This window comes from Mobula hypostoma, chromosome 18 (genome assembly GCF_963921235.1).
Source record: "Mobula hypostoma chromosome 18, sMobHyp1.1, whole genome shotgun sequence".
NCBI lineage: Eukaryota > Metazoa > Chordata > Chondrichthyes > Myliobatiformes > Myliobatidae > Mobula > Mobula hypostoma.
The window spans coordinates 54,919,751-54,945,618 of NC_086114.1; the positions used below are offsets into that span (position 1 = coordinate 54,919,751).

General features: G+C 40.6%; 1 protein-coding gene across 1 annotated transcript in view; it reads right to left on the reverse strand.

The window, feature by feature from the left end:
* ptpn9a (protein tyrosine phosphatase non-receptor type 9a) overlaps window positions 1-25,868 on the reverse strand; it is a 244,239-nt gene that overhangs the window by 41,708 nt on the left and 176,663 nt on the right. Inside the window, exons 5-7 of the mRNA XM_063070911.1 lie at window positions 24,851-24,956; window positions 21,754-21,864; window positions 8,715-9,034 (exon numbers count right to left, since the gene is read on the reverse strand). Coding sequence (XP_062926981.1) covers window positions 8,715-9,034; window positions 21,754-21,864; window positions 24,851-24,956 — 537 coding nt within the window. The remainder of the gene's footprint in view (window positions 1-8,714; window positions 9,035-21,753; window positions 21,865-24,850; window positions 24,957-25,868) is intronic.

The following is a 25,868-nucleotide window of genomic DNA, read 5'->3' on the forward strand; positions in this document are numbered from 1 at the left end:
AAGAGAGGATGGATGGTTGGAACAGTCTATGATTATATAATGTAGTCAGACTTATTTGCTCTTATACTCCAGTCTTTTCAGAATGAAATCACATATCCTATTTGCTTTCCTAATTACTTGTTGTACATCAGATTTCCTGTGATAAAAGGATTCCTAGACTGCTGATTTTATGCTAAATGTTGCAATATTTTCCCGACCAAAACAGATGATAACGTATTTCTGCACATTCTACTTCATGTGACAAGTCGTTGCCTGCTTACTTCATCTGTCTCTATCATTTGACAGGTGCCCTCCTCAGTGTTTACACTATGTTCCTCCCTTGCTCCGTATCATCAGTAACCAGGATACATTACTCTGTCCTGTTAACCAAGTCATGAACGTAGGTTGTAAATAACAGAGCTCCAAGCATGTTGCTGTCTGACCCGCTTATTTCCCCTCCGCCTTCATCAATTCATGCTCGTATCTAACCGAATGACTAATTTTATCCAGTGGGTCCTCATATGACACTTCTTTGAAATTTCAAATACATTAATTCCTCAAACTCTATTTTATCTAGCCTTCTGGTTAAAAATACAACAAATTTTATGTGTGATCTACAATTTATCTTTCATAAATTTCCATCAACTCTCCTCAGTCAATGATTATTTGGAATTCTGTTTTTCCTTATAAGAAAACCAGATTGCTGACAGCACTTAGCATCTGTGGAGAGAGGGGCAGATTTAATACAGCAGGCTGAAGACCCTTCATGTGAACAGGCGAGGACAGAAAACTCACTTTAAGTTGCAGTGAGGGATGGTGAGGACAAAGGGAACCTCCTCAATAGAGTTTAGACCAAAACAAAATGCTGGAAACACTCGAAAGATGGCACCAGATGTGGAAAGAAAAATAGAGCTCTCTTTCCTTCCTACAAATGCTGGAAATCTGAAACAAAATCTGTTTTCACTTCCACAAATGCTACCTGAAAAGCTGGGTGTTTTATCATTTTCTGCTTTTTTTTCCACTTTCAGAATGTAGCACTTCTGATTTTCAATAAATGTTGATACCTTCCCCATGTTCAGTCCCATGTCTTCTCTCTTGCTCCTTCTTTGAACAGTGGAATTAGACCACAAGACATACGAACAGAATGAGGCTACTCCACCATTCCATCATGGTTGATTTATTTTCCCTCTCAACCCCAGTCTCCTGCCTTCTCCTCATGACCTTTCATGTACTTACTAATCAAGAACCTATCAATCTCTGCTTTAAATATCGTGGATTCTAGTTAATTGGGACACATCAGGACCAGTACATTTTGGTCTAATTAAGCGGCGGCTCCAATTAGTCAAAATTTTATGGAAGTAGTTAAACACATCTAAAAAAGACCAGCTACTATTTAACTGAGTATCAAATTATGTATTTAAATCAAATACAGAACAAATTAGAACACTACCAATACTACTGGTGGTTGTCCATTGTATCTGGTGATGACAGGAAACCTGTGCAGAAGTTTTTAAAGTGGAAAAGCCATTGCACTGGGCCAGTTCCATTCTCTCAATCTTGTTAGTCTGGGTCCAGTGGTACAAGTAGACGTGACAAATGGCGTCTTTCCTCGTTGTAGTAGATGACCATGACTCCTTCTGTGCCCTGTCATGCCCTTCCTTCACTCTCCACGTAGCATTGCAAAACCGCCCTCCTGGCCATTGGATCTCACTGTAGATCTCATCTGCCCGGATCGCCGGAGTTATTTCACATGCTAGGATAGGCATGACCCTATCTCAGCAGGATATGAGGCCCACCCGGTACCCTCACCTGGTTTAGCCCCCCTGTTGAAATGGTGCACCAGGATGTGGCCGCTATCATATGCAAACAGCTACTTGGAGCCACAGGTGAGAGCTGAGTGTCTGGTGGGAACCGAAGTTAACATTCAAGATGATTGTCAATATCTTGAAATTCTTCATAGTTTCTAACTTGTTGAAGTAGTGAAATCATTTCATTTTCACTCCTGGCTGTTTCTGGCATCTCCAAGTCTGAATTCTTGAAACCACAGTACACAAACACACACAACTGACATTACTTAAAAACTGCTCGGCAACAGGCTTCTGCCCCAATCAAGCAGCATAGTGTCCTGAATAAATGAAGGGAATCCCAGCTATTTTCTCAATTAGTTTTTGTTCTTTAAGAGTTGTCCCAAATAAGCAGCTGCCCCAAATAACCAATGGCCTAATTAACTGCAACCACTGTACAGCCAATGACTTGGCCTCCACAGCAATCTGTGGCATTGAATTCCACACGTTCAGCAAGATCTGGCTAAAGAAATTCCTCTTCATCTCCGACCTAAAGGGAGTCTAGTTCTAGACTCCCTCACTATAGGAAACATCCTCTCTAGGTCTACTCTACCTAGGGTTTTGTTTACTAACTTTATTTCAAAAAATTTCCGAAGGTTAAAGCTGGTGTATCCATTGCATTGTTATCACAACACAGAACAAAGGAGATTGTCAACTCCCATTACTTTTTCTTCAATAATTACAAACTATTATTTTAAATATTTACCACTGCTTACCTTAGCTTTGAATTCACTCTGCCCTCATGCCTTTGAAGTAAGATCTGTTCAGAGCTCAGACGCTGGACTTAGAATTGACTATACCAAACATGAGATAAAATTATTTCATAACTATGATCAATACTTCCACCAAAGCTCCTACCTGGAAGATCATTATAAAGTACAAGTTCTAAAGTGATTGGTTCCCTGGTGTGTTCCTGATAAAATTCCTCCATATTATAGGCTAATTAACTGTGTAATTTTGGATTGTAATATGTGTGTATTATCCTTCGTTATATACAATGCTAATTTTATGGTTAATTCCCTACCGAAGACTACAAAGGAGCATTAACTAATCCTGCCAGGCTTCCTGGACCTCATTCTTTCCATAGTAGCAAATCAAACTCTCTCAATGCTTTAATTATGAGTATCTATAAACCTGTAATTGTAAGGCATCAATGGAAGCTTAGCTAAGTAAGTTAATGGTTAAACAATTGTGTCGCTATTATGTCAATTAAAGGGTGAGTTTGTTTAGAATGACTTGAAGGAAAGCCTTTTAAACACACTGTGCAGTTGGAGTCCAGAATGAATGATGTGGCGATGGGTTCCATTGTGTCCTTCCAAAGGGAAAATTGATAAGTATATAGTGGAGAAGAAAAATACAGAAGGAACTAATGGGAGAAGTTTTGGATTGGTAATTACTCAAACAGATGCTCAAAGCTTGTTTTTTTTTATTATTTTGAAAGGTTGCAACAAAGATGAGTCAGACCAAACCTGCAGTCATTTAGCTACTCATGACGTCAGAGATGTGTAGGAAAAATGGAGTGGGAGCGAGTGTGAATGATCTGCGGTGGAGCAACCATCAATTGCTTATAACGTCCGTGACTCAAGAGGGGTTCAGGGACAAAATTTGGGGGTGGGTAAAGCAGCACAGGTCTCCATCAACAGTGATGCAGCGACACAAGTACTAAGTAGGATACAGTGCCTCATGAATGAAGTCAAAAGACCACTGCAGTAGATAATGCTTTAAAATAGATGCCATACACAGCTTTAGACTTTGCCCTAGAGATGGTAAGAATTGTAGAAGGCAAGAGGAAGAAATTGGAAACCTTATGAATGACGCCTGCTCACAAAGAATGATGGCAGAATGTTCTGCGGCCCTCACACAGTAGCAGCGTGGCACTGTTGTGCTAGCCTAAGATGCAAAAGATGTGCTGGAAGAAAGCCAAGCCAAAAATGTGAGAAACACACACAAAACGCTGAAGGAACTCGGCAGGTGAGGTAGCATCTATGGAGGGTTCTTTTCATGAAATTCTGCACCCTTTTTTCTCCAAACATACCTTCCCTCATTGCGGCCAAAAAGTACTATTTTAACTTCATCAGTCCACAGGACTTGTTTCCAAAATGCATCAGGCTTGTTTAGATGTTCCTTTGAACTTCTCGAATAGAACTTTTTGGCTGCAATGAGCAAAGGTATGTTTGGAGAAAAAAGGGTGCAGAATTTCATGAAAAGAACCCCTCTCCAACTGTTAAGCACAGGGGTGGATCGATCATGCTTTGGGTTTGTGTTGCAGCCAGTGGCATGGGGAACATTTCACTGGTAGAGGGAAGAATGAATTCAATTAAATACTAGTAAATTCTGGAAGCAAACATCACACTGTCTGTAAAAAAGCCGAAGATGAAAAGAGGATGGCTTTTACAACAGGATAATGATCCTAAACACACCTCAAAATCCATAATGGACTACCTCAAGAGACACAAGCCAAAGGTTCTGCCATGGCTCTCACAGTCCCCTGACCTAATCATCATCGAAAATCTATGGATAGACCTCAAAAGAGCAATGCATGCAAGACGGCCCAAGAATCTCACAGAACTAGAAGCCTTTTGCAAGGAAGAATGGGTGAAAATCCCCCAAATAAGAATTGGAAGACTCTTAGCTGGCTACAAAAAGCATTTACAAGCTGTGATACTTGCCAAAGGGGGTGTTACTAAGTACTCAACATGCAGGGTGCCCAAACTTTTGCTTCGGGCCCTTTTCCCTTTTTGTTATTTTGAAACTGTAAAAGATGGAAATAAAAAAGTTTTCTTGCTTAAAATATTAAAGAAATGTGTCATCTTTAACTTTATGCCTTTTGGAAATCAGGTCATCTTTTACTTGCTTAGCTATTCACAGTAACAGAAATTTTGACCAGGGGTGCCCAAACTTTTGCATGCCACTGTATATGCAAAGATTCTGAAAAAGAAGAATAAAACAAAATCCAGGTGTGTACAGAGATCAAATTTCAGCCTTTGCATTCAGGAGCTCTGGGCTTGATACACCACTAATTGGTTGTTATTTTCTAAAATTATTACAAGAAGATGAAATGATAAAATCTTGACTGAAAAAACAAGTATATTTGGAGGTTTTACTGAATATAAAAGAATAAAGTTTTGACTAAGGAAACTGATTGGACTTTGATAAAATCAGTCAGGGCAATAAATATTTAGATTTGGCATTTTAAGAGGAAACATGTTTGATGTCAGGGTCAGATTCAGAATGAAACTCTTCATCGTCAAGATGGGGACTGCAGTATTATTACACAGACCTTTCCTTTATCTGCCAAAGCTGTAAGGTTGTAACATTAAGGCAGTTGGGAAACTTAGCCAGCAATTTAAAGAATTGTACAGCTAATATGTAAATCAGTAATGACAGAAAATGCTGCAGTGCTCAGCAGGTAAGAGCAACAGATTGAGAAGAAAAAAGCCCTAACTTACTCAGTCGTTCCTCATAAGACATGCTCTCTCTAATCCAGGTAGCATCCTGGTAAGTCTCCCCTGTACCCAGGTTCCATATCCGTTCTATAATTATCAGGCTGACACAGTGAAGCATGGAAAGGAACAATGCAAATGACCTACGGGAGAGAGATCACTGTTCAAACTATCATGCGATGCCTCCCTGGGTGGTAGGTCAACCACTCTTCAGTTGTGGCAACTTTGAGCTCTAAAACCAATAAAATCAACTGGATTAATGATTGAGCAGCCTTTGTTTGAGGAATAAAACTAAGCAAATGGAAGAAAAAAAACATACAGACCTGAGATTAAAAAAAAGAGGAGTAAGGTGAGCAGACTGATCGTCAGTAATGCCTAAGGGGCTTCAGAGATGAAGGGCTGTGAGCTACCCAACAGCATTTGTCTGCCTGTCATTCAATAGTGTTGTAATTTTCTCTTACACTTATTAATTCCACCAGACCTCGTGCTGCATCTCGACTTCCCTTTCTTTAGCCCATGCAATATTCTCAGGTACAGTGTTCATGTGGATCACCACAACTGGATCCTTTCCCTCCCTCCTTCCAGAGCACATCCTTAACTCAGTACTGGCCACGTAATCCTTTTACATTTGGTTCATAGTTGTCATTATTTTAGAGTACCTATTTTCCTAGCTCAGTCAGTCTGCATTGTGGATCAGAGTCACTAATATTATCTATTTTGTCGAGAATGCTCTACAGTGCTATTTTCCCGTGCCTGACACTGCCGCTAATGTGCGGTTATCTTTAAGGTCTCAGACCCTTCCCAACCCACTTCTACCCAAATCTTTAGCCTGTCCCATTGACTTGAATTTTCACAGCTCCCAATCCCTTACACTTTTCCCCTAAATGGACCATCTAGTTATTCAATTCATCTGGACACAGATCCCACCTTGTCAGAAGAACAGCCCATTCCATCCCTAGAACTGATGCCATTGCTTCACAGTATCACTTACTTCACCATATCAGCCTGATGTTTCTCTACCAGTTTGTATATGTTTCAGCTAACCACGCTGATATTTTGTCCGGGGATTTGTGTTTTTAATTTGGACCCCAGTTCTTCATCACTCATTCTTAGTTCTATTAAAGGTTGGTATTCATGTGAACCACCACAACTGGATCCTCTCCCTCCCTCCTTCCAGAGCACATCCTCAGCTCAGTACTGGGCATTCAACACATTGCTGGGTAGATGCCAGTGGGAGAGACAGTGAAACAGTTTGGCTGCAGGTGCAGCTAGGTCTAGAGCACAAGTCTTCACATCAGCAGATGGGATGTTTTCTGGTCCCACACCTTTTTGCTGTGTCCAGTCTGTTGTTTTGGTTAAGGTGGAGACCTCAGGAAGAAGCCAAGATTGATTATCCTTCAGGCATTTTTGACTGAAGGTAGCTGCAAGTGCTTCAGCTTTGCTATTGTCAGCCATTACTGAACATTGTCAGAGCTTTGACCTGAACTTTAACAGGGGATTGCTTTGTCTAATGCGTGCTATTTTACAGTACTTGAGTAGTACACACATTGGGCAGCTGATGGGACTGAAGATTCCTGGTAATTCTCTCTCTCCCCAACACCCAGCAACGTTTGACCTCAGAAGCTAGCTGGGTAAGGCTGAGCTGAGGTCCCTTTGGTGCAGATGTGGCTGTCCAGAATCATAGTGCTTGCCACAGACTTGCACATTCTGCAAGATTCTACAAAACTAAACACTGAGAGTACCAGAAAGCCAACGCAAAGACAGAAAATGCCACCGATCAAAAACGAGAACCGGAGTTGCTGTAAACACTTAACAGGTGGTGAGACATCAATGGAAAGACAAACAGATGTAACTTTTAAATTGTGATGGGGGGGGGGGTTGATCTGAAACATTAACTGTTTTTGCCTTTCCACAGCTGCAGCCTAATATCCTCACTGCCATAGAGTCATACAGCACAGAAGCAGGCCTTTCAGCCCACAATGTCCATACTGGCCGATTTCTGTCAGCACTTCCTGCATTTTCTGTTATTGTAATTAAATTTTGACATGCGGTGATTTTCAACTGGGAAAAAACATAACTTTGCTTTGTATATACATTTTGTTCTATGTCTTTCTTTAAACTTTTAACCCAATCACTCAAGTTAGATTAAAAATAGCCAAAATAAGTTAAATATTTACCTGTAAATTAGCTTGGCAGCCTCTACTGGTACTGCAGTGGCAATACAAATTTCCTGCCAATACTACCTTGCCCTCCCATCTTTTTGTCAAGTATTTGATGTCAGTATTTGCTGCAGAAGGGAAGTGTCAACCTTTCACTACAAAGTAAAGGGAACTCGTCAATCTCTGTGATTCCATTATCAGTGGGAACATTAACCTTCTTACCAATACCCAGGCAACTTCTTATAAACCACAAATCTTAAACTATTTGACACTGGACTTAAAAATGGAGAATGCTGGGTCACTCAGACCAGGTGGTAACAGAGGAGAGAGAAGAGCTAATATTTCGGGTGAACGAGTTCTGACAGAGCATTGACCTGAAACATTATCTCTGACGCTACCTGATTTGCTGAGCATTTTCTGTATACCATGTGAGGTGGCAGAAATGTCCTGGACATATAAGTGGGCGTGGTGGGAGCATGGACTTGCTTCAATGTACTGACCATTCGGTGTCACAGAACAACAGTTGCGCACAAGGCAGCACAGGTCAGCATTCACACTGTACACCAGAATGCTCATCAAGCAGTTTGGAAAGAATTTACTCTTTCCACTTCACTATTACCAGCTGAGGTCAGACAGCTGAAGTGAACTCTACCTCCACAATTTCTGCCCCGTGGTTTGACACCGCAGCTGACTTCCCCGTCATTCCACTTCTCTCTCAACTGTCTTTGGCTGATTAAAATCTGGAAGTCACCACACGTGCACCATAAACACACAGCGCACACAGTCTAACATTCTCTGCCACACCTGCAAGTTTCTGCTTTACCAACAACACTATGCACGAAGAAAAAGGAATGACTGCAATAGTGCGCTACAATTCTGGTCAGACTATTCATCATACTTGGGAAATTGTTAATAAGGAAACATCATCATCTGCATATTTCTACACGAGGCAGAAACGAAAGGAGCCTTTGAATCCTTTGTTTCATGTCCTTTGGAATAGCTTTTCTCTTGACCAGTTTCACCATTTGGGAGAAAAGTTCCAGATCTTCATAGATCGCTTTAATCTCGAGATGGCCCTTGGTATCCACCCTGAATAATATATTTTTCTTCTTAAGACACTTTGCTTGTTTTGAACTCCCCTGCCAGGCAGACACCCTTCCTCCCCACCTTACCAATGCTCTAATCATCTTGAATCCCTCAAGAAAAACATGCAAGATCTTTTATGCCTACTGCAACCTGGGCCCATTATTTAACTTTTTCGTTTACGTGGAAAGGAACACTGAACTAACAACGAGCAGTTGAATGTGCCCGGAGGGGTCTCTCGCCGGATGTCTTCATACTCCTCAAAGATTCCCCTCTTCTGAACGGTGTTGACGTGGTCTAGCAGCTCTTCCACTGTCATCCCTTCTAGCCCCGGCACGTGTACGGACACTTCATCCTTCGGGAAGCCTGCGATGAGCTCGTCCAGCGAGTCAGTGTGTCCATTTGGTGACATTAAAAACTGCTTGTTCCAGCTGGAATGGTCCAATTTCAGGGTCCCACCTAAGTGCTCAGGCAGGCAATCCCTGGGGAGGTACAGTTTCAGCTCATATGTCTTCACCATTTGCACCTACAACAGAATGACAAAATAGGGTCAATGCAGTTCCTACGTCTAATTCTGGGCAACAAAATTGATGCTAAAATGTTAGTTGGAGCCGCAATGATTTTGGCAGCTCCAAGAACCAGTCATTTTAAACAAAGATCTTCTAAACAATGGGATCACAGCAGTAGGAAAAGGAATCAGGCTCAAAGCTACAGGCTTTGACTACATTGTTGAGCTTGGGAGTCTTGATGTGTGGCAGGTTTTAATTTTACTAATGTGTTTACAGGGCTCCTTCAACAAGTTGCTGGGCTATGCAAGATGCCCGACTAGCTGATTTCAGATAGGGAAGTCACAGTAGGCTTCAAGAGCTTGGTGTTTGGAAAGGTGAGGAATGATAATCAAGTGATTGAGATCTGAGGGACCAAACCCTCCAACAATTCCAGATGGGGAGAAAGGCCTCGACATACCCACCTCCTAAAATTCTGCTTAGCAACCCAGGCATGAAGGGAATAGCAGCATAATGGTCAAGAAACTAGCTTGCATCTACTGGGATGAATTAGTGACCTTAAGACACAAGTTCAAATTCCAGCCCCACATTGGTGAATTTAAAATCAGTTCATTAAATAAGTTGGTAATATAAAGCTTTGATCAGTAATAGTGACAAAGAACCCCAATATAAAAACTTAGGGTTCATGAGCATCCTTCATTCTCAGAAGGAAATTGGCCATTCTAATCCATGCCAATGACTTGTAGCTGCCCTTCATCGCTCCTTTTAAGGACAGTTAGTTTGGGAGGTAAATGCTGGGCATCTTAATGAGCAAAAGTAAACTTCACTGTTGCTCTTGCACTTGTATTTACTACTCAACACCCCCCCGCACCCAATTTGCTCAGGCTGACTTTCTGGACCTTACATTGGTACACTGGCATCCCATTGGCTTTTCTTGGACCTCCCTTCAAACGTTTCAGAAAAAGAATGTAGCTAAAGATGTTACTCTGCTCATTTTGTCTATACCAACCCTTTATTCCAGTCCCACTTCTCACTAAGAATTGTACTAATCCCTGTCTTTATCCTTGCTCCTCTATTTCAAACATTGATTTAATTTCCCCTAAAATGGTGACTGCTCTCCACTGCAACAGTCCTTAGGTGAAACTCCTTTGGTTACATCCATTTTAATGGCCGGTCGAGTTACAGAAATTCATCCTTCCAGAATTAACAAATTACTATCCAAAAATTTGAGACACAAATGCAAAAAAAAGTAAATAAACCAACATAAGATTTATTTTTCTTGATTCGCATTCCTTGACACGTGCAGATGATACAACTTTGTATTACAGAAAATTGCAATACAGTCCGTTTTTCAGGAATGTGACCCCCGCCCCCAACAACTTTTCAGAAGAAATTCCTCTCATGCTGTACTATACATTATTCAAACAGTTTAAGATCCTGTGGTGGTTTGATAGGGTAGATGTTGGGATGGTTTCATTTGGGAAAGACATGAACAAGGGGTTATAATTATAAGATAAGGGACAGTCACTTAAACCGAGGCGTGGAGAAGTATTTTCTCTCAAGAGTAGTTAATCTCTGGAATTCTCTACCTCTGAGGCTCATGGAGACTAGATCATTAAAGATAAATAGTAGGCCCTCCATTGGTCAGGTTATCATGGATGATACATCCCAGCTGTGTCGATACACAAGCCAGTAAGCAAGCCTGGGGAGTAGGATATGGAGAGTTGCCCATGCCACAGGCTCCCCTTCTCCATGCAGCTGATGAATCCAAAGGAACAACAGAGACCAATACAATTTAACACCAGCGGCATCGCAGTAGCTGCCAGTCAGTGTCGAACTCAATGTAGGACTGCCTTAGGGACTCCAGCTCCAGATTTTTTCTTGGGGTTCACTCCCAAAGCCTTCCCCATGAGTGGGTATAGCCTCAAGGCAGAGGGGTTTGAGATTAGAATTTTCCTTCTCCTAGATTAGCTGCCAGCCTCGCTTTCCTGAAGCGACTGGTTTTAAGGTGCCAATAACCTGCCTTTGCCCCTTCTTGTCAGTAAAAACAGTTTTGCCATGTTTAGTAGCTAAGCCACATGTGAAGGCCACGAGCTGGACTTGGTTGTCAGAGGCTATTTGAGGCACACACCATTGAGAGCTTTTAATAGGTTGTGGAGCTTATCCCCACCTCTCCCTGACAAGTAACTAATATATAGGAAGGAGATAGATAAAGGAGATTGAGGAATGCAAGATGATGGGGAACTGTCACAGAAGAGAAGGCAAGGCCAGCATAGATCAGCCATCAACATATTGTACAGTGGGGAAGGCTTGAGGGGACTGGTGGCCTAACCTACTTGTTTTTTCTTGCATTCATATGACCACACATTTGGCGAGACTTCATTCCAACCGTAAACTTGCGCTTTAAAGAAATTCTGTCCATATATCAACGTTTTACCTATCAACCAGCTGACTGAATTGAAATTAGGCCAGATTGAGCCCAGGGATACTTGTCACGTATTGTATTTATAAAGACAATTCTAAATATTTAAAAAAATTAGAAAGTACAACATTTATCACCCATCTTGAAATTACCTCAAAAAGCTACTGGTAAGGCTTCTTGAACCTTGCAACAAAGGAGCCTGTTATACATTGTTCTGGCCCACTTTCTGATGGTCTGACTGTCAATGGAAGTTAACCTTTTAAATTTTAGAAACCCTCAAGTAAGATAAATATAGAGATGCATTTTTGTTTCATTTTCTTGGCTGATGTCTCAAGAGTAGAATCTATTCACTTTGCTTTTTTAAAAATTTTCTGGGTCAAAGAAATTTCATGTAATTTGTTAAACTAAGAAAAACAAACATGCATGATTTTCTTCAAAGAAAGGTGCAATTAGTTAAATAACCAAGTGGTACGATTGGGACTTCTGAGCAGATGAAAAAAATGTTGATTCAATATGGATGAATGAAAAGAGCTGATAATCTAAAGTGATACACATCTGATTGTTGTGCCCTCTTTAATTCAGGAAGCAAGTTAAGTTTGAACAGGTTTTTCCTTTCCAATGCAGCAAACTAAAAACCGACTCTTTCTATGGTTCTGTATTTAGTATACTATTGTTGTGCTAGGTTTTTAAAGCACCATTTTACAGGCCACAGTTTTCATTACTGCAACGGAACACCAAGATTGAGCAATGACATAAATTTTGTAATGTCAAATTATCCCATGAGTACAATTAGAAAGGTCTTTCCAGCCGCCTACATATCTGTACTTTTAGCTCCCACTGGATGTCAGGAGGCCAGTGGAGAGATTGCACCTTCCTGTTTTTGAGTTCTATCCTTATTACGTCAGTGGACAAGCCCTCTGTTTGTCCTTCCTGAATACCTGCTGTGCCATTCTCCCTGGTTAGCGATACAACTTCTCCACCTTCTTTTACCTCCCTCAGATCAGCATCAGGTTTAATAGCACTGGCGTATGTCGTGAAATTTGTGGCTATGCGGCAGCAGTACAGTGCAATACATAATAAATGCTATAAATTACAGTAAAATATATATATTTTAAAAGTTAATTTCGATAAGTAGTGCAAAAAGAGAAAATAAAGTAGTGAGGTAGTGTTCATGGGTTCAATGTCCATTCAGAAATCTGATGGCAGAGGGGGAGAAGCTGTTCCTGAATCGTTACGTGTGTGCCTTCAGGCTCCTGTACCTCCTCTTTGATGGATGCCATCTTTTTGAGGCATTGCTCCTTAAAGATGTTCTGGATACTGGGGAGACTAGTGCCCACGATAGAACTGACTGAGTTTACAACTTTCTGCAGCTTATTTCGATCCTGTGCAGTGCACCCCGCCCCCCCATCAACCCCATACCAGACGGTGATGCAGCCATTTGGAATCCTTCCCTATCAGGTCTGAAACATCGAGATCCTGCAACCTACTTGAGGTTTATAAAATTATGATTCAGAATCAGGTTTAATATCACTGACATATATTGTGAAATTTGTTATTTTGAGTATCAGTACAATACAGTACATAAAAATACTATAAATTACAATAAGAAATGCATACAAAAATAATTAGTGCAAAAAGAGAGCAAAAATAGTGAGGTAATGTTCATTGTCTATTCAGAAATATGATATTGGAGGGGAAGAAACCACTCCTCAAACATTGTGTCTCTGCCTTCAGGCTCCTGTAACTCCTTCTTGATAATAGCAATGAGAAGGCGGCCAGTCTTGAGGGATGGCAGCCCTTAACGATGGACGTTACCTTTCTGAGGCATCGCCTTTTGAAGATGTCCTCTTTGCTGGGGGTGCTATGGAGCTGGATAGATGCCCTGAACACGCTGGCAGGGATCAAAGGGGAAGAAAATATAATATTGACCTTCAGGTGGCTTTTAAATAAGCACACGATAATTAATACGGGATATGGATCATGTGCAGGCAGAACTGATTAGTTTAATTTGGCATTGTGTTAGCACAGACATTGTAGGATGAAGAGCCTGTCCTTGTACTGTACAATTCTATTCTATGTTCTAAGATCTGAAACCTGCTATGTAGATTTACATGGTTTTGGTTTTACGATTGCTTTATGATGATTATTTGCTTTTGGGGATGAAAAACTATTGCTCCTCTAACCTTTATCGCCAAAAAACTAAATGGGAAGAAGGTATGCCTCCCTTGTATGGAGAATTCCTTGACCCAACATGAACGTCTGGGCAGCAAACATCAAAATGGAAGTATTTGCTTTGGAAAGAATGGAGAGCAGATTCGCTGCATAAGGGTTAAACAGAGAAGCTATTGCTCCTGACTCGGAATCCAGAATAAGGGAAAAATACTTTAAAATTAGGGCCAAGATATTTAAGAGGGAACTCAAGAAATATTTTTTCCTGTACAAACAGTAGGTACAATCTGTTGTGCACAAAGGCTCTGGTTTCATGACCAACTAAAAATTTCAAAGCTGAAAGATATACAATTGATAAAAACATCCATCCAATCTACCCATCGTTCCTTTCTGATCTTGGAGTCATTAAGAATTCTGAATTAATTTCAGTATTTTTACCCTGCTTATGTATTCATCTCAGTTGTAGCTATTGTTGCTACTACTAATCTTCTGAAGAGTTGCAAATGGAGTTCAGCATGGTGCAATGACCCATTTTAGACCTCATGATGGAAGGGTATGCCATTGATGAAGCAGCTGAAGATTGCTGGTCCAGAACACGGTTGTGAGGAGCTACTGCAATGATATCCAGTGGCTGGTGTGATTGACCTCCAATAACTATAACCATCTTCCTTTGTGCAAAGCACAACTCCAATCATTGCAAAGTTTTCTCCTTGATGTCCTTTCAGACTTAAATGTACTTGACGCCAGTCTTGCTCAAACACTGCCTTGATGTTAATGAAGAAACAAGAAATGCATATCCAGGAATAGTATCTGAATTAAACAGAGTGTGGTGAGTGAGAGCCCATCAGTTCAGTGAGCAGTCTAGAACATGAGCTTCTCCAGAGATCATTTCAATTCTTTAGCTATCTCTTTAAGTATGGCGATGAAATTGAAACAGCATTATTACTTCCTCTCTAGAATTTAACACTTTGGTCCAAGCTTGAACTAAGGCTACCAATGGGGTCAGGATGCCAATGGATGTGGTGAGCAGGAATCATTGTGCACCACTCTTAGGGCTATCCTCCATCATTTTGCTGATGAAGATGAGCAGACTTAGGCAGTGATTAGCCAGATTAGATCCAATCTGATTTTTGTGAAAAAGGATATACGTAGGAAATTTCCAACCGATCTGGTTGATGCCAATAGTGTAAATGTGCAAGGCATACAACTATTCTAGAGCGCAGGTCTTCAGCACTATAGCTGGGCTTCTATCTGATTCCATGACCTTTGATGTATGCATCCAGAGTCTCAACCAGTTCTTGATACCGTGGGGAGTGAATCAAATTAGTTGAAGACAGACTTCTTTGATGAAGGATACCTCAGGAGGAAGCTGAGAGGGATCACCAGTTCGGCACTTCTGACTGAACATGGTTGTTCTGCTGTGTGCCCTGTCACTACCGAAGATGAAGATGTTTTTGGAGACACAACATCTGTTCTCCACCAACATTTTGTGTGTGTTGCTCATGATTTTCAGCATCTGCAGTATCTCTTGTTTTTACCATTCACAGCTCCTGTGTAGTCAGTTTAAAAGGTTTCCTTCCCATTTAATTCCTGGCAACTATCACTGAAGGCTCTTTGAGCGGGGTGGGGGGGGTCACGTGGGGTCTTGGTATGGAGTAGACGTGTGTCCCGGGAGCTGCGCCTACCTTCACCTTTTGCCTCACCCAAATAGCAGTTCATTCTTATTTTTTAAGTGACTGAAGTGAGCTGTAACAGGCTGAACGAAATGACGAAGCCAGGTAAAGGGAAGAAACAAGGGCAAGGGTTCTGCGAAGCTAGCGGGCCCAGGAGAAGCTAAAGCTAATGCTGCTAGTGCCCCAGTCCCAACTACCATTGAAGAAGTCCTTGTTTCGGTAAACAAGCTGTACAGTTTGGTAGACGGGAGACATGCAGAGGATAATAAATCAACCATGAACCTAACAGCAGCTCTAACCGAAGTCAGTAAGCGTGTTTCTTTAATGGAGGATACCGCTGAGTCGTATGAGAGGCGAATTGAAGAGTTGGAGAGGCAGCTTGATAGCCTAATATCCCAAAACACGCAGCTACAGGCTAAAGTGGATGACCTTGAAGCTCGGTCTCGCTGTCAAAACATTCACATTATCGGGGTTCAGGAGAAAGCCGAAAACAATAAGCCGATGGAATTTGTAGCCACGTTGCTTCCAAAGTTGCTGGGGGAAGAACATTTTCACCAGCCGATTGAAGTGGACCGTGCCCACCGGAGCCCAGCACCTGCTAAGAATGGTAGGCCAAGAGCTATTATTGCGAGGCTACACCACTACCAGGTTAACGAGCTGCTGCTACGGTTGGCTAGGGAGAGAGCTCCGCTGCTATGTGACAGGCGTCCGGTGTTCATTTACCCGAATTTAACCTCGGCTACCACGAGGAAACATCAGGATTTTCAGCACATTAAGGAGAAATGCAAAGCCAGGAAAATTAGGTGTGGATTCCGGTATCCGGTGAGGTTTGTGGTTACAGTTAACAATAGCACCAGTACATTCAGCACTGCAGTCGAAGCGGAGGAGTTCCTGAGCCGAGAAGTTAAAGATTGGCATTCGGACACCGTATCAACCTAAAAACGGTTTAACGTTGGGTTACTGGATTCGTCGTTGATTGATAGTGGCTTCATCTGGAGACTGTCTGTTATGCTCAGCGCATGAGGAACTGAAAAATAAGCTCACACTCGGATGTGGGTGAGGACTGACTGCTATTGTTTATTTTTATATTTCACAGGGTATTTGTGAAGAGGTGTTTCTCCCATGTTTAGTGAGTAATGGGTAGTTATCTCGCTATTCCGGGCCATGTGTTGGCTCTTGGATATAGCTTTGACTCTAGGTTAGGGGGATGGAAGTACTACTCCTGGTGTGTTTTTATTTTTGGGAGGGTTTTTTGTGTTTCTCCAGAGGTTGTTACAGCACATCTATTTGTTCGAGTTACAGTTTGTGTTATGCCACGACCATACAGCATTTTTTTTTTGTTAAGCAGCAGATATGACATCTAATTCGCACATGCACAGCATTGGTGAGACTAAACTTGTCAGCTGGAATGTACAGGGGATGAATAGTCTGCTGAAGAGAGGGAAGGTGTATGCACATCTTCGTACACTCAAAGCTGATATTTGTTTTCTCCAAGAAACACATGTTAAGAAAACAGCAGTGAAAGTGCTTTGTCCCTCCTGGGCATCTCAGGTCTACCAGTCGAATTTTAGTACTAAAACTAGAGGTGTTGCAATCCTAATAAAAAAAAACCATACAGTTCATTCACACACAAACTATCGCTGACCTGAGGGGCAGATATGTGATAGTAGGTGGAATATTAAATTCTATACCATTGACACTAGTGAATGTGTACGGGCCTAACTTTGATGATACATTTTTTTTCAGGACCTCTTTAAGGCCATGCCTAATCTGTCTGACTCTAACATAGTTGTAGGTGGAGACTTTAATTGTATCTTAAACTCCCTCCTAGATAGACAACGTCCCCAAGTTTGTTCAATTAAAAATAGCATAACACTTAATAACCTCATGTAACATAGTGGATATTTGGAGGCTTCTTAATCCCACGAGGAAGGATTTTTCATATTTCTCCACAATACATAAATCCTACTCTAGGATTGACTATTTTCTGTTAGATTCGAAATTGGTCTTGTCAGTAGTCGGTTGCACTTACCATAATATACTTATATTGGATCATACTCCTGTCTCCCTTATACTCAAACTGAACCACAAAAGAGGTGACTATCGTTGGCATTTAAATAATGCTTTGTTAAAGGATAAGGATTTTTGCTCTTATCTTTCAGATAAGATAGATCTATACTTAAGCACCAATGATGTGGGCGGTGTTGATGATTCCACTCTTTGGGAGGCCATGAAGGCCGTTATTAGAGGTTGCATAATAGCGTATGAGACAGCAGAAAAAAGATGATTCAAGAAAAGGTTAACTGAAATAGATGATCAGTTGGCAAATCTGGAAGCTTCTTACAAAATAAACCAGGAAGTAGAATTACTTAATAAGATTACTGCCTTACGGTATGAATATAATTCTATAATATCCAAGAGTGTTTCAAAACTACTGACACAAGTCAGAGGTATTTTGAGCTTGGTGAAAAGCCCCATAAGTTATTAGCCCGTCAGTTAAGACAGATGCAGGCCTCCTGGGCCATACATCATATAAAGGCGAAAGAAGACTTTTTATTGACGGATCTGGAAAAAATTAATAAGTGTTTTGCGGAGTTCTATGCTAATGTTTACCAGTCACAAGGCAGTCCAGATGCTGAAGCTATGGAAGCATTCTTTGATAATCTGAATCTGCCCACGCTGTCAACAGATTCAGTAAATACACTTGATGCTGATATAAGCCTAGATGAGATCAAGAAGGTCATCTCTTTCCTCCCCAATAATAAGACAGCGGGTCCGGATGGTTATAGCATGGAATTCTTCAAAGTATTTGGTCCAAAATTGTCACCTCTGCTCTTACGAATGTTGAATCACTCTAGGATAGCTTCCAGATTGCCACCCACTTTATGTAAAGCTAATGTTTCTCTGATTCCAAAACCAGGCCGTGATCCCAAGGTGGTTTCATCATATCGTCCCATTTCGCTGCTGTCCATTGAAACCAAAATTCTTGGGAAAGTCCTGGCCAATAGGTTAAAAGAATGCATTTGTTCTATTATTCATCCAGATCAAACTGGCTTTATGCCAGGTAGACATATGTATTTTAATTTGCATCGTCTTTTCAATATTTTATATACAAAACATGCAGAAGAGGCTGTAGTCATTTCGTTAGATGCACAACTTGCGTTTGACCAAGTGGAATGGCCATATATGATGTCTGCACTTAAGAAATTTGGATTTGGACCATCTTTCATTAAATGGATTGAGATAATTTATTCACACCCATCTGCTTCTATTATCACTCATCAGAATATTTCCTCCCCTTTTGCAGTTCATCGTGGGACCCGTCAAGGCTGCCCCTTTAACTTCGTTTTTGTTTGTGGTTATCATTCAGCCATTGGCTGTTAGCATCAGACAGGACCCTTTGATATCTCCCATTGATATGCATGGACATAAACATCACCTTTCGTTGTACACTGACAATGTCCTTTTATATATCTCCAGCCCACAAACATCAATATCCGCACTTCTGACTCAGATTAATAATTTTGGTAGTTTCTCAGGTTTCTCTATTATTTGGGATAAGAGTGAACTAATGCCAGTCACTGCAGTGGTTAATACAGCGTATTTACAGTCCATTCCCTTTAAAATAACTTACAATAACTTTTCCTATCTTGGTGTGACTATTACAAAAAACCCAGATGACCTTTTGCAAGTGAATTGGTGAAACAAAGTTGAGCAGGTTGAACGCAATATTGACTTTTGGAAAACCCTTCCAATTTCTTTAGTGGGGAGGGTTAACGCAATCAAGATGATTGTACTGCCATGATTTTTTCATCTTTTCCAGTCAATTCCATGTTTTATTCCCCTGTCATATTTTAAGCAATTGGATTCAATTATTATACCCTTCATTTGGAATTATAAAGCCATTAGAATTACTAAAAAACACTTGTCAAAGCCCAAGGAAGCAGGTGGTTTTGCCCTACCAGATGTTAAAATGTATTACTGGGCTGCCCACCTACCCATTCTTGTATGGTGGAAAAAAGGCCCAACCTCTACCTCCGGCTCGCCCAGCATGGTTACTCAAAGACTGAATGCTTTGTAAGAAGACTTCCTTACCAGCTCTCCTTAATAGCCCCACTGCAGTTAATAAGTCACATTTTAGTAACAGCTTCGTGGTTGGCAGCACTATAAGAATTTGGAAGCAGATTCAACTACACATTAAGGCCCCAAAAACTTATATTGATACTCCGATTTGTGACAATCATTCCTTTTTGCCTGGCCTGAATGATACTGTTTTTCTACCTGGAAACAGAGAGGCATCTATTGTGTAGGTGACCCATATATTAATGGAAACTTTGCCTCATTTGTGCAGTTACAAGCAGTTTACAATATCCCTGCATCTAGTTTTTTAAAAAATATTTACAAATTCGAGATTATGTTAGGAAATATATACCTAACTTCGAAGTTTTAGACAAACATGAGTCCCTGAAGGCAATAAATAAATTTGATCCTGTTACTGGTAGTGCAGTATCCTATTTTTATCAGATCCTACATAATGGAGCTTGGGTGAATACTGCGGGTTTTAAACAGGCATGGGTGGACGAATTGGGTATAGAACTGACAGAGGAGGTCTGGGGTGAGTGTTTAAAGAGTATACATGATTGTTCGGTCAATGTCAGACACAGACTTATACAGTTCAAAATACACATAGACTCCATTATTCCAAAGAAAAGTTGCACAATTTCTACCCTGATGTTTTACCAGTTTGTAACAGATGTAAATCTGTGAACAGCAACTTGTCACATTCATTCTGGTCATGTTGTAAGCTTTATGCATACTGGAAAAGTATTCTTCACTGTTTCTCTTGAGGCTTTTGGGAAACAGTGGGAACCAGACCCGCTCATAGCCATGCTTGGAGCAACAAGCTCCCTATCTTCAGCCAATATGTATGAAAATATGTATGAAAAAATGGCTGTATTATTTGGAATGGTGATTGCTAAGAAGTTAATCCTGCAAATGTGGAAAATGGACTCTGTGCCTACGTACGACCTGTGGCTGAGAGAACTGGCAAATACTTTACATTTGGAGAGACTGAGACTATGTAATGAGGACAGAGGGGACATCTTTGAAAGGATATGGGGCCCTGTATTGGACTTTCCCACAGGGTGAGGACTGAGGCTTTTTTGGTGCAGTGTATGTTTACTTTTGCCTTTATATTTTTCGCCCTTTTGCTGTTCAGTATTTAATTTGATTTTGTTATGGTTGTGGTTTTTTTTGTGTTTTTTGTTTGTAATAAATAAAAATAAAAATAAATAATTGTAATTTTTAAAGAATAAAAGATCTTTTATCTGGAAAAAAAATGAAGGCACTTCAATATTTAAACAGGCTTATTCTACCACTGGTATATAGTTCAATGAAACTCTAATGAAAAAGTGGAAGGATTTGACTTCACAATGTCAATCATGCAACTCTACTGGCACTTCCTAATTTTCCGCAGCTACAAAAGTTGTCGAGGAAATTTAAGATTTAATTTGAACGTTACTCTCCTTTATTGGGAGACTCCTTGCAATTTCCTCAGCTAGACTTTAAGAGTTAAAACTTGCAGTGGTGACATTTGTGAGCTGCCCCCAGTGCATCTTTGATTGTTAATGCAAATGAGCCGTTTCACTGCATGCTTCGATGTGCATGTGGTAAATAAATCTGAATGAATTGCACTGGATACCACTTAGAAAGTGGCAAGTTTTTATTGATTTGGCAATTAAACATATGTGCATTAAGCATAACCTTTTGCAAGAGTGAACTAGCTCACTAATTATGTAGCCACTCATCCCACAAGGCACAGCTCCATCTGTGGTATAGTCTGTGGGTCCACATTGCCCTTCTCTGCCACCTTCGAATCAGAGCACAGGCAAGACCACCTCAATCCCAAGGGACTACTGAAGACGGCAACTATTTACAAGATGTTTTCCTGCAGACTTATCAAAAAGATGATGAGGTGCGCATTATTCCTATTCTGTTCCGAATATATATTATGACAAAATACTGTCGAGCTGCAGCCACAGTAACTCCCACCATGTCCAGAGGCATTTCAAAAGTTGTGTTGGCTACAGTTCTGTAGACTCCTGGCACAGTTCAGATGTGGTAAATAACAGATCATGACACAGAGAAACATTGTCCTAACAAGTCATAGTAGTCTTGAACCATAATATGTGCAGAGCAATAATTGGCTTTAACCTTCAGCCTTCTGTAATGAACTGCATCCCAGTGTGGAACAAGCAAACATTTTTAAGTTATGTAGGTAAGTGTAGCAGACAGCTTAGTACATTCTTGGTAAATCTGGTCTTTAAGGTAACACAGGAAGATCTGTCATTAATCTAGGATACATTTACAATATTTATGTATCTGCACTGATCATTGGAAGACACCAGGAGAAAGCTGAAAATTACAGCTAACAAAGCAGATGATAGGAGTTTCACAAAGTTTGTACAGTACTCACTCTTTCCCGAAGCTTTTCTTTAAGAATTAAGCTTAGAACGGAATATGGGAATCGAAACCAGACAGGTGCCCCAACAATGAATACTTTTTTCAATCGAGCGGGAAAGGCTCCCTGAAAGTAGAAAGTTTGTGTTATAAATCAAATAATTAATGACTGATCATCTGAAGTAGATTGACTGACCCAAAAGGATGCTCTTCCAAGATAAAATACTGTGCTTTATGAAGATTTTATTTTACTTCTGAAGGAGTTTACCCTGACAGGAAGAGATTAGTCGAGGAGATCAGCTGCACACAGAACAAATACAGAGCTAATGCTGGAGCATCACTGCGTTGCCAGAAACAAAACCAGACAGGAAACAAAAGGAAGGGATCAAATAGAGTACAGCAAAAGGGTAAAGAAAAAGAACATTCATTAATGGGTTGTAGTCAAATTTCACTTCAGTGACAAATGTCCACCCAAACTAAATTTCAAACAGTAGCTGACGAACAGCATTGTTCAACAGAGATGCTGATATTGATCTCTGGATGAAATAAGCAGGTTGTGAAACTGTGCTCCCACTCATCTGCAACATGAACTTTTGGCAGCAACACACCAAACAGGTCGTCACTCCTCACTGCTGTAGATGGACGAATGGTGGATAGCTTTTTAGTATTGGTTACATTCCCCAAGCAGCAAGGCTGATCAACACCTCCACCCACTAATCCACCCCACCACCACCACTTTATCATTTCCTGCCAGAGTCACCCTATGTACAGACACTACTGTGCTTAGCATCACTTAATGGATATACAATCAATGCTAAGCTATCTTACAGGACTTACTGCATTTTTTTTATTATTGTGCTCTTTATCTTACTAGTTTCTTTGTTTTCTGCATCGGATCTGGAGTAACAATTATTTTCATCTCCTTTTCACTTGTGTACTGGAAATTACATTAAACAGTCTTGAAACTTGAATCTTTAATGTCATTGCTGTCACACGTACCAAGAAACAGGTTTTGCATACCATCCATACAGATCATTTCATCAGCAGGGCACTGAGATAGTACAAGGGAAAAGCAAGAACAGATTGAAGTGTATGGTGTTGCAAATGGGAGGAGGAGGAGGAGGAGGAAAGAGAATGGCCACCATCACCAACCATCAAGATTCAACACCTTCATTATATGAACCCTTCACCTAAATATTAATTTCACACTGTATTTGGCCTAAATGCAAATTCATCTGCACTTTAATTTCACCAGCAGATTGTGAAAAGTTGATAGCTGAGTCTGGGAAATATACCAAAGCAAACACTTCTGCTTCACTCAGTCAGAGGTACCTTGCTTTTTTCTCACTTATTTTACCCTGTGATGAAATCAAGATTCAAACATGAGGTCTGACACAAAATGACTCAATTTGAGAACTATAACGAAGGCTGCCGCGGAAAATATTTTAGTGGACATATCAGTCCATTGCCTCCTCTACTGCCACAATGAGGCCACACTCAGGTTGGAGGAGCAACACCTTACATTCCATCTAGGTAGCCTCCAACCTGATGGCAAGAACATTGACTTCTCAAATTTCCGTTAATTGCCCCCCCCCCATTTCACCATTCCTGTTTTCATCTCTCACCTATCTCCTTACCTGCCCATCATCAACCTCTGGTCCCCCTCCCCTTTCCCTTTCTTCCATGGTCTTCTACCCTCTCCTATCAGATTCCCCCTTCTCCAGTCATTTATCTCTTCAACCAATCAACTTCTCAGTTCTTTACTTCACCCCTCACCCTCTCCTGGTTTCACCTATAACCTACCGCCTTGTACTTCTTCCTCACCTCCTCCCACCTTCTTACTCTCACTTCTCCTCTTCCCTTCCAGTCCTAATGAAGGATCTCGGTCCAAAACGTCAACTGGTAACTCTTTTCCAAAGATGCTGCCTGGCCTGCTGATCTCTTCCAGTATTTTGTGTGTGTTGCTAGGATTTCCAGAATCTACAGATTTTCTCCTGTTTGAGTCTTATGAATGAAATATTATTTCATTTAAAATAAAGACAACCTCAACAACAAAGCAGGTTAGCTATTCAATGTACTCAGCAGGTCAAGCCACATCTTCGGGAAGAGAAACAGAATGAACGTTTCATGTTGAAGATGCTTTGTCAGAACTGGGAAGATGACGGGCGGGGGGGGGGTCTCTGATGGGGTAAAACTTGGGTGGACCATGGGGATCAGCTATAAACAAGGTTGCCTCATCAGTGAGTAAATGGGAGCAGTTTTAGATAGAGAACGTAGACAAAACAGTGGGGGAGTTTCAAAATGCAGAACAGGAGGGCAAGCCAGGCACATCAACTCCCAAAGCGGAAAGAAACAGACAAGCTTGGCCACAATCAAAGATGGACAACTGATGCAGGCAGAAACAAAGTTACCTAAAGTTGTAGCCTTCAATATTAAGTCCAGAGGCTGCAATGTACCCAGATGGATGATGAGGTACTGTTCTTCAAGCTTGCAATGGGCCTCATTTTAACAGTGCAGAAGGCCACAGACCAATAGGTCAGAGCAGGAATGAGATGGAGACTTAGAGATCAGCAATGGGAAGCTTGTGGCTACCCCTGTGGACTGAGAAAGTGATCACCCAATCTGAGTTCAATTTCACCAGTGTGGAGGAGACTACACTGTGAATGCCTGATGTAGTAACTAGATTGGAAGGACAAGTGAATCGCTGCTTCACCTGGAAAGATTGTTTGGTTTCTATATGGTGGAAAGGGAAGATAGTGAAAAGTGAAGAGTCAGAGATCTTCCATTCCTTTCTAGAATCTCTTTATCTTCATCTCAAAAGATAGGCTAGTTACTAACATCCATTACAAACCTATTGACTTCCACAGCTATTTCAACCGCTCTTTGTTTCATTCTGTCTCATGGAACAAAGACTGTTCCATTCCCTCTGCATACTTGCTCTGATGATGAAAGTTTCAGTAGAGGTATCTCTGAAATATCTTCCTTAATGGTGGTTTTCCCTTGACCATTGTTTACAATGACCTTGGCCACATCTCATTCATATCCCACATCTCTGCTCACACCCCTTCCCCTACCAGACAGAATATGTTGGCCAATGACAGCTGGTGACTTACCTTCAAAAGGTGAAGAATTTTTTTGCTAAGGTCGTATTCAAAATTAGTGTACGCCGAGCCAGCCATATCGTAAATGAACACCAGCCCATTTCTCTGAGTTTCAAAACTGAGAAAACAAAAGTCCCACTAAAATTAGAACAGTTGGAACAATGAACATTCCAGGAATTACTGGGAACAAAATAGCTTATGAAATGTTTTGCATGTGCTTTAAGTTTGTTGTTTTTTTAAATGTGATGCTTAGATAGGAAGGAATTACTCAGATAAGTGACATGGATGGCAAGAGTTGATTAAAACAAATTGATTATAGCTCTAATGCAGTTTCCTGAATCAGATGATAGAAAATCTAATCAAACTTGTCTGGAAATGACACGTTCAAGACAGCTACCACTTAAGATTTCAATTTTTAAAAATAAAAATTATAGTCTCACTAAAATTCAATAATCTTAGATTGCATACGTTCTTTTCAAAAATGTTGCAAATTAATTTTGAACATGACTGTAATATTCCTAGGCATTGACATAATCTCATTCACACATCTATGCAAACACTGTAAACTGTTCCCAAAACCGTGCCGTCGGAATAAATTGCAACAAATTTAAAACTATTTTAAAATCATTTAATGCTAATATTGTAACTGTATATTTTAACCTTGTTTGTGAATTTTGCTGTAAATATTTCATTGCATTGTAGAAACTATCCAAAGATAAAGTCACTTTTTAAATTGGAGGAAGGAGAATAAATCTGAGTTATTGCTCGCAAAACAAAAAGTATACAAATGAGAAAAGCAAAGGAAGCAAAATTATATGTTTGGACCGAAGCTTTGGCTAATGAAACTTTGAAGCTTTGGATTTCTAACTTTGGTCAATAGATTATCTTACGAATTAGAAATGGTGACTTTCTCCATCTAATCACTTTCAAAAACAAATCAATCCGTGCAATAATTCACAGCTCCATAATTACATAATGTACTGGTTGGGCACAGGAGTACATTCAGCCAAAGACTCATTCCACCAAGATG